The sequence below is a fragment of the Anguilla anguilla genome, chromosome 13 (assembly GCF_013347855.1).
Source record: "Anguilla anguilla isolate fAngAng1 chromosome 13, fAngAng1.pri, whole genome shotgun sequence".
Classification (NCBI taxonomy): Eukaryota; Metazoa; Chordata; class Actinopteri; order Anguilliformes; family Anguillidae; genus Anguilla; species Anguilla anguilla.
The window spans coordinates 5,546,967-5,559,382 of NC_049213.1; the positions used below are offsets into that span (position 1 = coordinate 5,546,967).

At 44.6% G+C, this 12,416-nt stretch overlaps 2 protein-coding genes across 3 annotated transcripts; one reads left to right on the forward strand and one right to left on the reverse strand.

Annotated features, from left to right (window-relative positions):
- Positions 1-394: 394 nt before the first annotated feature.
- Positions 395-6,304, reverse strand: timm17b (translocase of inner mitochondrial membrane 17 homolog B (yeast)). The gene is made up of 6 exons (XM_035389237.1): positions 6,182-6,304; positions 5,243-5,342; positions 4,617-4,680; positions 3,505-3,633; positions 1,914-2,024; positions 395-1,348 (listed from the first exon to the last, which is right to left on the reverse strand). The coding sequence occupies exons 1-6, from the start codon at positions 6,205-6,207 to the stop codon at positions 1,263-1,265; spliced, it is 516 nt and encodes a 171-aa protein (XP_035245128.1). The 5' UTR covers positions 6,208-6,304; the 3' UTR covers positions 395-1,262.
- pqbp1 (polyglutamine binding protein 1) lies at positions 6,284-11,442 on the forward strand. 2 transcript variants are annotated; one of them, XM_035389236.1, is made up of 7 exons: positions 6,284-6,603; positions 7,153-7,220; positions 7,414-7,525; positions 7,663-7,763; positions 8,590-8,757; positions 10,095-10,158; positions 10,497-11,442. In XM_035389236.1, the coding sequence occupies exons 2-7, from the start codon at positions 7,154-7,156 to the stop codon at positions 10,663-10,665; spliced, it is 681 nt and encodes a 226-aa protein (XP_035245127.1). In that variant the 5' UTR covers positions 6,284-6,603; position 7,153; the 3' UTR covers positions 10,666-11,442. The 2 variants fall into 2 exon arrangements, with proteins under 2 accessions (XP_035245127.1, XP_035245126.1); XM_035389235.1 differs by having other exon boundaries at positions 6,286-6,603; positions 7,149-7,220.
- The last annotated feature ends 974 nt before the right edge of the window (positions 11,443-12,416 follow it).

Consider the following 12,416-nt stretch of genomic DNA (forward strand, 5'->3'; position numbering starts at 1 on the left):
TTTAAAAAGCAGAAGCCTCCGATAGTTCATCCATCATTGTGTGCTTCAAGGAACTTGCGACTGGGGGAAAAGCAGAAAATGGAATGGGACCGTCAAACATTTCACCTACCTGCTAACGTCTGCACTTTAAAACTGCAGAGAAAATAAAATCCCTGTTTAGTGCCATGTAGCTGATGACACCCAGCTATGATATTACTGGCACAACATTTAAAACTCCATTAAGCCTAAGAACACTGAGTGAATGGGTCTTACAATGAATTTGTAGAAACAAGTACACAGTGGTCCACCAGATTCTGGTCAAAGAGAAAACAGGTAAAATGTGGTACATGACACAGACATTCAGAATGGCTGTGGGGTGTAAAATAATAGCACAGAATAAAAACAACTAGGCCCAAACTTTCACCATGAAACTCTTTTATTCCTTAAAAACATTGTTTTTTCTTTGCTGTACCATAAATAAAGTAATCAAAATTACATTACATTAATATGTATCTTTTGTAGGTTGGGCGACTTTACACTCACTGATAAACATTATGTACACTCATTTCAAAATTCAGCTGGTCCTCCTCTGATGCTTTTTTACAGACAAGAGCCAACAGAGAGAGAAGAAATACTAGAGAACAGGATGAGGGAATTGGGATATTCAAACCCTCGTGGCAGAAAGACAGAGGCTTCAGTTAACAGAACAGTACCCAGCAACAACACTCTCCTTTTTTCCCACGATTTTATATCTATATTGCATAGCGCATCACACCTCAAATTCCCTTTAAATCAAACAGGACGGTGAAAACCTGACGATACAGATTTTTAGCGCCCAATGTTGTGGGAAGAAAAACGTATAAACTCATGCATTAATTCCTCAGTACAGAAATGATTCCTGAGTCCTGTATAAAATTCATTAAACGCTTGTAGTGAAAGACGGTTCCTGAACAGACTGTTTAAACCTGACGATGAAACGCCCTCCTTACAAACTGAGATTAAGCTTCACATACTGGACAATAATATCGGCTGTACAAGTATGATGAACATGAAAATACAGTACTGACTAGTCCAAACCCAGAGCCAGACGCACTTACGCTCACTTAATCAATGTGCAAATAAATACAAATGAATAGCAATTGGCCTCCGTGTCTGCGGGAGATCGGTGCAGATTAGTGTCTTCTGATCAGCAGCCTGTACAGTGGCCCCTTCCCCTTTCCTGTCAGACTGATTAGGTCAGGGAGTGCACAGACGGGCCCAGGTTGGAGTTCTAGCCCGTGGTGCTACTGGTACTGTCCGAACCCACGGCCCCCCTGGTGGTCCGGGTCCTTCGGCGGCAGCTGGCTGGGATCGTCCACAAGGGGGCTCACTGGAGCGGACAGAGACAGGCATTAATTACTGTTAGCCGCTAACTTTACAAATGGCTACATGTATTTCATACATATAACTGTAACGGTTGACTCTGTACTAACCCAATAAAATGGATATTGCTACGTCAACTACTGTCACGTTAGAGTACGTTTTACTCTGACAGAGTGCATTTTACACTGATAGAGCATATTTTACACTGATCAAGGACATCTTAAAAGGAAGAATATGTTTTTATCCCTTGTGGACTCCTATAAACACACAAGAGTTGAACTAGCACTGAAGATTTTACTGTGTATACACTTCCCATTAATTACTGCTAAATTCAAACCTCATAAATGAGTATTCTTTGAAACTCTGCGATGACAATGGTTTCCCCATGAGCAACATGGCATAGCACTAATATACCTTCATCAGTAACTTAGCTTGGTGAACTGCAACATCCTTCATTCAAAAAAGATGCTGGTCTCATTTCTGTCTCCCTCTATCCCCCCTCTCCCTCCCTCCTTCGCTGCCTTGAATCCTGTCCTTCCCTCCCTCCCTCCCTCCCTCCCTCCGTCTCTCACTGTTCTGAAACTGCTGTGCTGTGTATCTGGTGAGCAGGATCCCAACGCCCTCGATCAGAGCCAACAGAATCCCCCCCATCATCGCCGAGCCCATCATCGCCAGCGGACCACCTGAGAGAGAGACAGACAGAGAAACTACAGTTACCAGCCAGCAAGTGAGATGAATTAACTTATAACTTGTAATAAAGTGCATTTATTTGGTCAATTGAGTGCCAAGAAAAACCAGCAGACCCTACAGCCTTCCAGGACCAATGGAGTAACAGGTAAAAGGTTACACGGCAGACACGATGCAGAGAAGGACGAAGAGATGGACAGGTGTGGGTGGTGAAGCAGAGGATGTAGAGAAGAACAGAGAGACGGACAGGGAAAGGTAGTGAAACAGGATGCAGAGAAGACAGAGAGGTGGACGGGGATGGGCAGTGAAACAGAGGATGTAGAGAAAGACAGAGAGGTGGACAGGGATGGGTAATGAAACACAGGATGCAGAGAGGACAGAAAGATGGACAGGGATGGGTAGTGAAAAAGAGGATGTATAGAAGGACAGACAGGTGGACAGGGACGGGTAGTGAAACAGAAGATGTAGAGAAGGACAGAGAGATGGACAGGGAAAGGTAGTGAAACAGAGGATGCAGAGAGGACAGAGAGGTTGACAGGGATGGGCAGTGAAACAGAGGATGCAGAGAGGACAGAGAGATGGACAGGGACAGGTAGTGAAACAGGATGTAGAGAAGGACAGAAAGATGGACAGGGATGGGTAGTGAAAGAGCATGTAAAGAAAGACAGAGAGATGGACAGGGATGGGTAGTGAAAAAGAGGATGTATAGAAGGACAGACAGGTGGACAGGGACAGGTAGTGAAACAGAAGATGTACAGAAGGACAGACAGGTGGACAGGGACAGGTAGTGAAACAGAAGATGTACAGAAGGACAGACAGGTGGACAGGGATGGGTAGTGAAAAAGAGGATGTATAGAAGGACAGACAGGTGGACAGGGACAGGTAGCGAAACAGAAGATGTAGAGAAGGACAGACAGGTGGACAGGGACGGGTAGTGAAACAGAAGATGTAGAGCAGGACAGAGAGGTGGACAGGGGTGGGTAATGGAGCAGAAGATGTAGAGAAGGACAGAGAGGTGGACAGGGGTGGGTAATGGAGCAGAAGATGTAGAGAAGGACAGAGAGGTGGACAGGGGTGGGTAATGGAGCAGAAGCTGTAGAGAAGAACAGAGAGGTGGACAGGGGTGGGTAATGGAGCAGAAGATGTAGAGAAGGACAGAGAGGTGGACAGGGGTGGGTAATGGAGCAGAAGTTGTAGAGAAGGACAGAGAGGTGGACAGGGGTGGGTAATGGAGCAGAAGATGTAGAGAAGGACAGAGAGGTGGACAGGGGTGGGTAATGGAGCAGAAGCTGTAGAGAAGGACAGAGAGGTGGACAGGGGTGGGTAATGGAGCAGAAGATGTAGAGAAGGACAGGGGTGGGTAATGGAGCAGAAGCTGTAGAGAAGGACAGGGGTGGGTAATGGAGCAGAAGATGTAGAGAAGGACAGACGGATGGACAGGGGTGGGCTTTGGCAGTAGATAATCCTCAGACTGACTGCGAGATGCGAGCACTGCCCCAGTCATGGCCCCGCTGGCGATGGAGTTCCAGGGGTCCTCCTTCCCACGGAGACGCACCAGGCCGCAGTCGATGGTGGAGAAGAGACCCCCCCACACGGCAAAGCTGCCTGGGGAGGACAACGGAGCTATGAACGCTCAGCTTTACACTGCGCACAGGGATAGCACGGCTACCTTATCCAATCACATAACAGTGCCACACTGCCTTATCTAATCACATAACAACACCCCAGTGCCTTATCCAATCACCTGACAACACCACACTGTCTTATCCAGTCATATAACAGCACCACACTGTCTTATCCAGTCACATCTCCACTGCCTCTGTTAAAAACCCAAAGTTATTAATTACCATATCCGCGATGTGTTATATCACTACTAAGCTGTAAAAATAACTCTTAGGATCTGGGCTTATTGCATTAACACCTAGGCTGTGCTCTCATTATTTCAAATGACCTGAAGTGCTTATGAGTTTGTGACTGACATATCAAAAACTGTTCCAAAAGGCAAGTACAGAAAAGCAATTTCCATAGAAACTCCCCAGATTCACTCCTGCACAGCTGGAAGCTGGGGAAATTGTAGCACACATTGATGCATCACCAGACCTGGGTCAAATACGTATTTGTTTTGGATTCAAATACTTTTCTATGCTTTACTGATCTTGTCTGGTGTATTGGAACCAATGAAATACTCTCAAACCAAGTGCAAACCATGCCTTCTGGTCATACTGGCAGGCTCAATTACACCAGGCAAGATCAACAGAGCACAGAAAAGTATTTGAATCCAAAACAAATACATATTTGTCCCAGGTCTGTTCAGTTCGTACAGCACACTCACACTTGTGGAGTGCAGTGCTCACCTTTACACACCTGTACGAATGCATGGCAGCACACGTACACCTGCATGGGAGCAAACATTGCCAAATGCACAAGTACCTGCACACTTGCCTTTTGGAAGAGGATTAAGGCCTCTCACACATGCTCTTCATCTGCCCTACAGTGGGCCGTACCACAACCCCCCCTGTTTCTAGGAGGCAGTTGCTATAGCAGCAGCCGAACGCACCAGACAGAAGAGAGAAGGCGGAATTTCTCACCTCCTATCTGCGGAGCTCTGACCCTCACAGCGTTGGCACTGCCTTTCAGCCTGTGGCGTACGCCCTGCACGGACCAGAACACACACAAAAACACACATTTTACTGCAGCCCTTTAACAGAGCATCCTCCAATCACAGTGTACATCACTGGAATTTACTACAGCCCATACTCACACGGCTTTACAGATGCTGAAACATTCTGTTGATGCAATAAACACGATTACATCAGGGTTAAAATCAACTGCAGTGCAGGGGATGGCTGACCCTGGAGGTGGAGAGCCACAGGTTCTACTGACTTTTGTTTTCTCCATAAAATCAGTAATGACTTTAGACCTGAGAAACTAGGTGAGGTGAGATAACTGTGTACCCAACTGATTTATTGAATGCCAGCCCATGACCAGGGCTGGGGACCCCAGCGGACCCTGCGGCTCTCCAGGACCAGGACTGGGGACCCCAGCAGACCCTGCGGCTCTCCAGGACCGGCTCTCCAGGACCAGTGCTTGGGACCCCAGCAGACCCTGTAGCTCTTCAGGACCAGGGCTGGTTATGCCAGTGTGCTTTTCTTTCCATGTCAGTGCTCCCAGCTGTGGGAAATGCATTGTCAGACATGAATGAACTGGGACTCACCATCGGTGCGTTCCGGAAGCCTTTAATTGACTGGAAGACGCCACCACCGATGGCCCCCATGGTAAACGCACCGCCGCAGTCATCTACGATCCTCCAGGGACTGGGTGGAGAGGCCACATGTTCACACAGTGTGATGCAAAAGACATTTTAAAAAACAAATACAGGGAAAACAGACACATACCAAAATATAAGGGAGGAGGGCATACATGAACATACTAAAAACGTAAGAGAGATTCATTACATTATCATTTTATGTGGTCATTTTGTATTAACAATATTATCACTTCATGATCTCACGTCATGTCACGACGATGGCAGAACAGGACAGGCCGCACAGCTGATCACGACAAAGTTTAGAGTTGCAGTTGGCGACCCACTAAGACTTTCCTATCGACTTTATATACTAAATTTGTTAACTCGTGGATGACTGGTTAAACCTGTTATTGGGGACAATACGCATTTTTCGTCAGCAACAACCCTGCTTCCCTTGTCAGGTATAGTGTCTGGGAAAGGTAAACAATAAGGGACATGTTTGCGGGTGACTACAGCGTGTCACTACAGCATTTTATTCACAAGCAGACGTTTATAATAAGAAGTTGTGTGACTTATTTTGCTAGCTAAAACAACAAGGCGGCAGACAACGCCCTGAGCCCGGTGTTCTTGCAGGTATTTTCACATCACTCAACGGTGTAACATCAGTCAAACTCACTGTTTCACTACACCTGGCTAGTTCAAAAGATAAACAAGCTAGCTAATGCAACCAATTTAGCTAGCTCTAAAATTAAGTGGTAAGGACAAATAAATGTTACTCCCTGTACTACAAGCTTTGAGTCATTTATAAAATACGTTCTGAGAAAACATGATGCGTTCACACACGAAACTTCCGAGATTCTATCCATGTCCGGCACGACAGCTAGTAAATGTATCAGTTTTATTTACCAGGGCTCTCGAGCGTACTCCTCCATATTGGACCGCTAGGTATGTGAGGTCATTCAGTTGAGACGGATATAAGGGGTTCAGTCAAATGGGGGTTGTTGTATATATGTCTATGGCTGTTGTGGTTATTTTGGGAATGTCCGTTTAATGTACCCGCTGCACATATTCAGTCATTGCTAACTTACATCACACATAGACATTCGTTTAAACACATATCCACTACCCAATTAATTTGGTATTAACTGAAACAGTTGGTTTTGAGGTGCACCTATACTACAACAGAACTCTGGTTGGTTTCGCATGCGAACGACGATTGGCTGTGATATTCACGTTGACGTCTTTCCTAATTACACGTCATTTTTAAGGGACATATGTGTCTGTGTGCGTTGAGTCGCTTTGCAGTTACCTGCTTACATTAAATAAAGGTAAATACTTTGTAACATTTATGCACTATTTCTATAGTAACGTGAACTTATTGAAATTGTGTTTCACTATTTTAGAGTTTAAGCCTTTTTTGGGACTAGCTAACCCAAAAATATATATTTTCTACCGAGCTAGCCTCTGTTGTAAACTGCGAACGGATAATGTATGGGAAAATTGCACGAGAGTGCGCATTTCTTCTGTTTGAAAACGTTTAGTTTAGGTTGCATTAAAGTTATTTAGTTCGTACGAATGTAGCTTGCTACCTGTTCATCCAGCTACAACATGAAGATGGTGTCAGTTTTGAACTTCAGAATTGGCAGTCCTAACTAGCTTCATAAAGTTATATTGTATCCTCGTTTTTAGAAGTTTACTGAAAACAGGAGTGTGCGTGGTGCGATTCAAAACTCAGTCTTTATGATATACATTTATTAGAGACTATATGCCGTAAACTGATTGAACATGGTCTATGTCAGGCTGGGTCGATCATTTAGAAGGTTACGAGATGTCATTTTAAAAATAAAACAATTTAATAATTTTTTTTTCTTAGCAAGGATGCCGCTGCCCCCTGCTTTATTGGCTCGTCTGGCCAAGAGAGGAATATTAAAACAGTCTGATCACGGTAATTTACCCTTGTTTTTCGCACTCACATACGCATTTAAGTCAAAAACAAAAATGGTAATCAACATGTGCTGTGCACATCCACTTTTTATGTATTGTGTATCGTAATTTGTGTCTATCGTGTGCATTCAGAATCCAGTTTAAAATGCCAGGGATCGGTTTCCAGCGCATATTAAGCATGTTTTCCCTTTTAGAAGCGGAAGAAGAGATTATCGCTGAAGACTATGACGACAACAACGTAGACTACGAGGCCACCAGATCTGAGAATTTACCTTCTAACTGGTACAAAGTGTTTGACCCTGCTTGGTAAGATGTCTCTTCATTACTGTCAGGCCCTGTGTTTTCCTGGCACTGTTGCCAGTTTCTCACAGTTGTTCAGTTTCTCATCACGTCTTTGCACACTACCGTTAATAAAAGCTACGTCTATCTCTTTTTCTCCTCAGTGGTCTACCATATTACTGGAATGTGGAAACTGACTTAGTCTGCTGGCTATCTCCGAATGACCCTGCTTCTGTGATTACCAAGGCCGCAAAGAGACTACGAGGTGCGGTACTATGCCAGATAAGGCAAGAGTAAATGAGAATTAACAGTCAATCTGTGAGTTTTTTGTGCATCAATATCTCCTGGCCCAATGATGCTACCTAGCAGCTTTTTGTGGATGTCTGTGAAAACGAGTTTTCTGAAGTAATGAAACAGTCAGTTCTGACAAACTGGGACTGCTCAAGCTGGCTCATGGATAACAGGGCATCCTCGGAAAAAATTACCGGCCATTCTTCTGTGAAACTGTCGCGGGTTACGTGACGAACAGGGAATGTCTTACACGGGGAATATCTAAACATGGGGGTTCTACTGAACTATACAGTCCCAGTCTCTGGCATTGGGCATTAATTTGAATGTTCAGGGATCAGGGTTTGTTGTGTACAACATAGTCTTACCTTTTTGCTAGCCAGTATGTTTGTGTTTATTGTGATAATCATTTCAGCACTGCCTTTAAAGTGGTTAAGATTGGCACAAATGTGTTTTTTTTCCAACTGTCTGTAAATGGTGCTATACAGTGTGCTCTGAGAGACAGGCTGTCTGTAAATGGCGCTGTACAGTGTGCTCTGAGACAGGCTGTCTGTAAATGGCGCTATACAGTGTGCTCTGTGAGACAGGCTGTCTGTAAATGGTGCTATACAGTGTGCTCTGAGACAGGCTGTCTGTAAATAGCGCTATACAGTGTGCTCTGTGAGACAGGCTGTCTGTAAATGGTGCTATACAGTGTGCTCTGTGAGACAGGCTGTCTGTAAGTGGCGCTGTACAGTGTGCTCTGTGAGACAGGCTGTCTGTAAATTGCGCTATATCTCTGTTTCGCTCCTAACCTTGTGCAGCGATCGAGGGTGGAGAGGAGCGAGGGGAGAAGCTGTTTGAGAAGGTGGAGAGGGAGCGTGACCGCGACAGAGACCGGGACCGAGAAAGAGACCGAGACCGGGAGGACGTGAGGGAGAGGCGGCAGCAGCGCAGAGACGACATCGCCCCCTATGGGAAGGGGAAGAGAGGTACAGCACCGGAGTCCTGGGCCGACACAGGCACAAACGCATCAAACTGGGTTACAGTGTGGACAGGCAGTGATGGAACGGTTTCATGAACCTCAACATGTGGGAGTGGAGCTACAATCAGCTGTCATTCAGACTTTGCTCTTTGAACTGAAGCACAGTGATTGGTTCAGTCTAAACTGAAGTGCAGTGATTGGTTCAGTTTAGTTAAAGCATGTGGCTCCTTTGCCACTTTCTCCTATCAGTTCAGGAAAGTTTCTGTAAAGATTCTGTAAAGAGTGCCACAGTTTGTAGTCCCAAAACCCGGAAGTGAATTAGCATTTTTGAGCCATGGGATCCCTCTAGATTTCCAATGCTTTTTTCCCATAGGGATTTTGATTTCTGCAGAAAATAAGATCTGTGGTTAACACGAGCTTTAGAGTGATTTGCACTTTGTTCTGCGACATAACTCTCATTAATATCTCAACCGTGAATTTCAAAGCTGTTATGTGTTTTAAAAATGTAATTTGCTAACAAGTTATATTGTTACTGTAAGAATATATTGAATCTACAACAACTGTCACATTCCACCAAGTTTCCATACTAGTCTGCCTGCACGTAACAACCGCTGTTGTTTCAATAGAGCAAAGCCTTGGCGGAGAAAATGTCTGTGTTAACCTACAAAAACACGTCATCACTGTGGCACTCTGTGGCTCTGCTTTACCGGTTCGATAAAATTACCACAGCACTTGATAATAATAAATTTACGTGTACTATATTCATAGACATTTCCAGGTAATCGTCATGTTTTATGGAACAAACTTCAGAAATATGATTTTCAACGCAGTGTCTGAATGATTAAAAATGATGTCTTTATTGGAGAACTATTAGTTTGAGTAATGGTTTGCTATTCTGGCAAAGCTAGATTATTCCATGGGGTCCCCCAGGGGTCCATTCTTGACCTGTGACATGGGGCTCATTCCAGTTGACCTGTTAAATGCTTCTTGAAGGAGCTAGGAACAGGGAGGAGCAAGGAAACACAAGTGAATACTTTGTGGAAGTATTTTTTTTGGAATGCGTGACGTATAAATGACTGACCTGTAAATCTACCTCTCGCCATCTCCCACGTCTGTAATGGCTTCAAACTTGCACTTGAAAGAGCAAGGACGTTCCATTTGCCCAATACCCGTTTCCTCGATTCCTCTGTCCTTGCGTCCTTTCCTCGCTTCCTTTCTTTGTGTCCTATGATGGGTGGAGCTAAGGAGCTAGGAAAGGATGCAAGGAGTTAAAAATAAGCAGTTAGAAAGAGCCCACAGTCTCCTCGCATACTGAGTTCCTAACCTGACCCTCCTCTTCCTCAGGGAGGGACCGTAAGGGCGAGGAGATGGACCCCATGGATCCCAGCGCATATTCGGATGCACCCCGGTAATACCCCTCCCTCTCTCTCGCTCTCTCTCTCTGCAGTACCACAAGTCAGTGAAAAGCAATGGAAAAAGAACCCAAAGGCAAAGATTAAGCTGCAAATGGCTCAGTGTTGGAGGGCGGAGCCAGGTTTGAGTGGCATTGTAGGGGGTGGTTACCTTAGTAGGATATCCAACCTCCTGCTTGTTACCAAACGGGCAGATCATGAGTCAGCCATTGTGACCTCAGCAGCTAGGGAACATGAAATGGGCCTTAAACGGATTAACTTTAGAATGGCCAAAGTCCCTGTTTAAACGATTTTTTCCCCTCACAAACCTTGGCCCTCCCTCTGTCTCTTCCAGGGGAACGTGGTCGACTGGCCTGCCCAAGCGGAACGAAGCGAAGACTGGAGCGGACACCACTGCAGCGGGGCCCCTGTTCCAGCAGAGGCCGTATCCGAGCCCGGGGGCCGTTCTGAGGGCCAACGCCGAGCTCACCAAGCTTAAGGAGAGGGAAGCAGATATGTTGTAGTATATTTGTAAATATTAGTCATTTTTTAGCAGTAAAATGCTAAGTTCTAACAGTGAAAGGAAACTGCTTTCGGTTATTTACGAAGCAGTCCAGAATAAACCTCATTACAGTGGAACCATTCTTTATACTTTTATATTTGACAAAATACGTGACTGGGAATTGTTTTGTTGTTTGAAAATGCTGAGTGGACTTTTCAGCAGTGGAATTGGGTCAGAAGGTGCCTCCTGGTGGTGTTCTGCAGTACACAGCAACATTTGCGAATGTGTTGATTCACAGTTTGCGCAAATTTGAAACGTTTTGTCAACTGCCGTTTGAAATGCACCACTGTGCTATGCTAAAGAAAGTGTTCTTGGTAATGAATTGTGCTGTGGATCAGGGGTGTCAAACTCCAGTCCTGGAGGCCCCCTGTGTCTGCTGGCTTTTGGTGTGTTTCAACATGGGTGCTTGATTTAAGTCCTTGATTGGGTAAAGAGCCTGCACACCTTGCTCTCAAGGCCTTAACTGGCAGCTGATGGAAAAAAAAACCACAAATATGCTGCGGCCCTCCAGGACTGGAGTTAACCTGCAGACACAGCGCCCCCTCCAGGACTGGAGTTAACCTGCAGACACTGCGGCCCTCCAGGACTGGAGTTAAACCTGCAGACGCTGCGGCCCTCCAGGACTGGAGTTTGACACCCATGCTGTAGATACTCTTGTTATTACTTGCTTTAATGCTGTTGTCCATATCTTTATTGGCATGTGTGAATTAAGCTTTTAAATAAAAAGAACTCAAATGTGTCTGAGCTTCTTTCCAGCTTACCTGAGAAAAACATACCTCCTGGGGGGTGGGGGTGGTTGACAAAGAAATTCTGGGGGTTTGGGGGATGGGACCCTTTTCAAAAATCATCAAAGCAGCTGCTGTAATGTTTAATGTCATACTGGCAGCTTGCAGTTGAAGGGGGGTGGTACTTAGAATGCACAAGACAGAAAATGTTACTGAGACAACATTGAGTTAATTATCTATTCGCCAACTACATTGATGTGAATGTGACTACAATTGTTTAAAACATTATTTCCAGCATCAAATTAGCAAAGCTATCTGTATCCCCACTGTGAAGCCTAATGTTATGTTGATTACGTGAGGGAGAGATACTGTGGATATTTGCACTGTGGCATGAATTATTAGCAGCTGGCCAAGTTTGATACAGTAGCCTGTTCCCTGAGGTAATTCTCTACATTTACATTGATATGAACAATGTGGTTACAATGGTCTGTCAAGTTAAAACAACCGACGTTAGCAACACACACTGTACGAGTAGGCAACACTATTTTCAGCATCCAGTTGGCAAAGCTACATCCCTACTGTGAAATGTAATGTTATGTTGATTATTTAAATTTATTCAAAGCTGTTGAATGTTAATCAAGTTCAAGTACTGTTTTAAGCTGAATGTTGACAACCCGCTGTTCATGCAGTTGCAATATCTCCCTTCTACATAATGTCTGCTTTAAACCTGTTCTTTAAACATTTTAGCTATTTCAAGTGAAAAAACAAGGTCGTTTTTTGGTGCAGAAATGTTTTTCTTTATACAATAGTTTAACTTTCATTCACCATCAGGATTTCAGCTGAATGTGATCTCTAAATCTGACGTTGGATGAGCTGCCATATTTTTACTGCGACATTAGAGCGTGATTCCAAAAAACTTCAAATTAACCAGTACAACACAGCTATTTGCTTAATTTATTTGATGCTTAAGTGCAGGCTCAAGTGTATT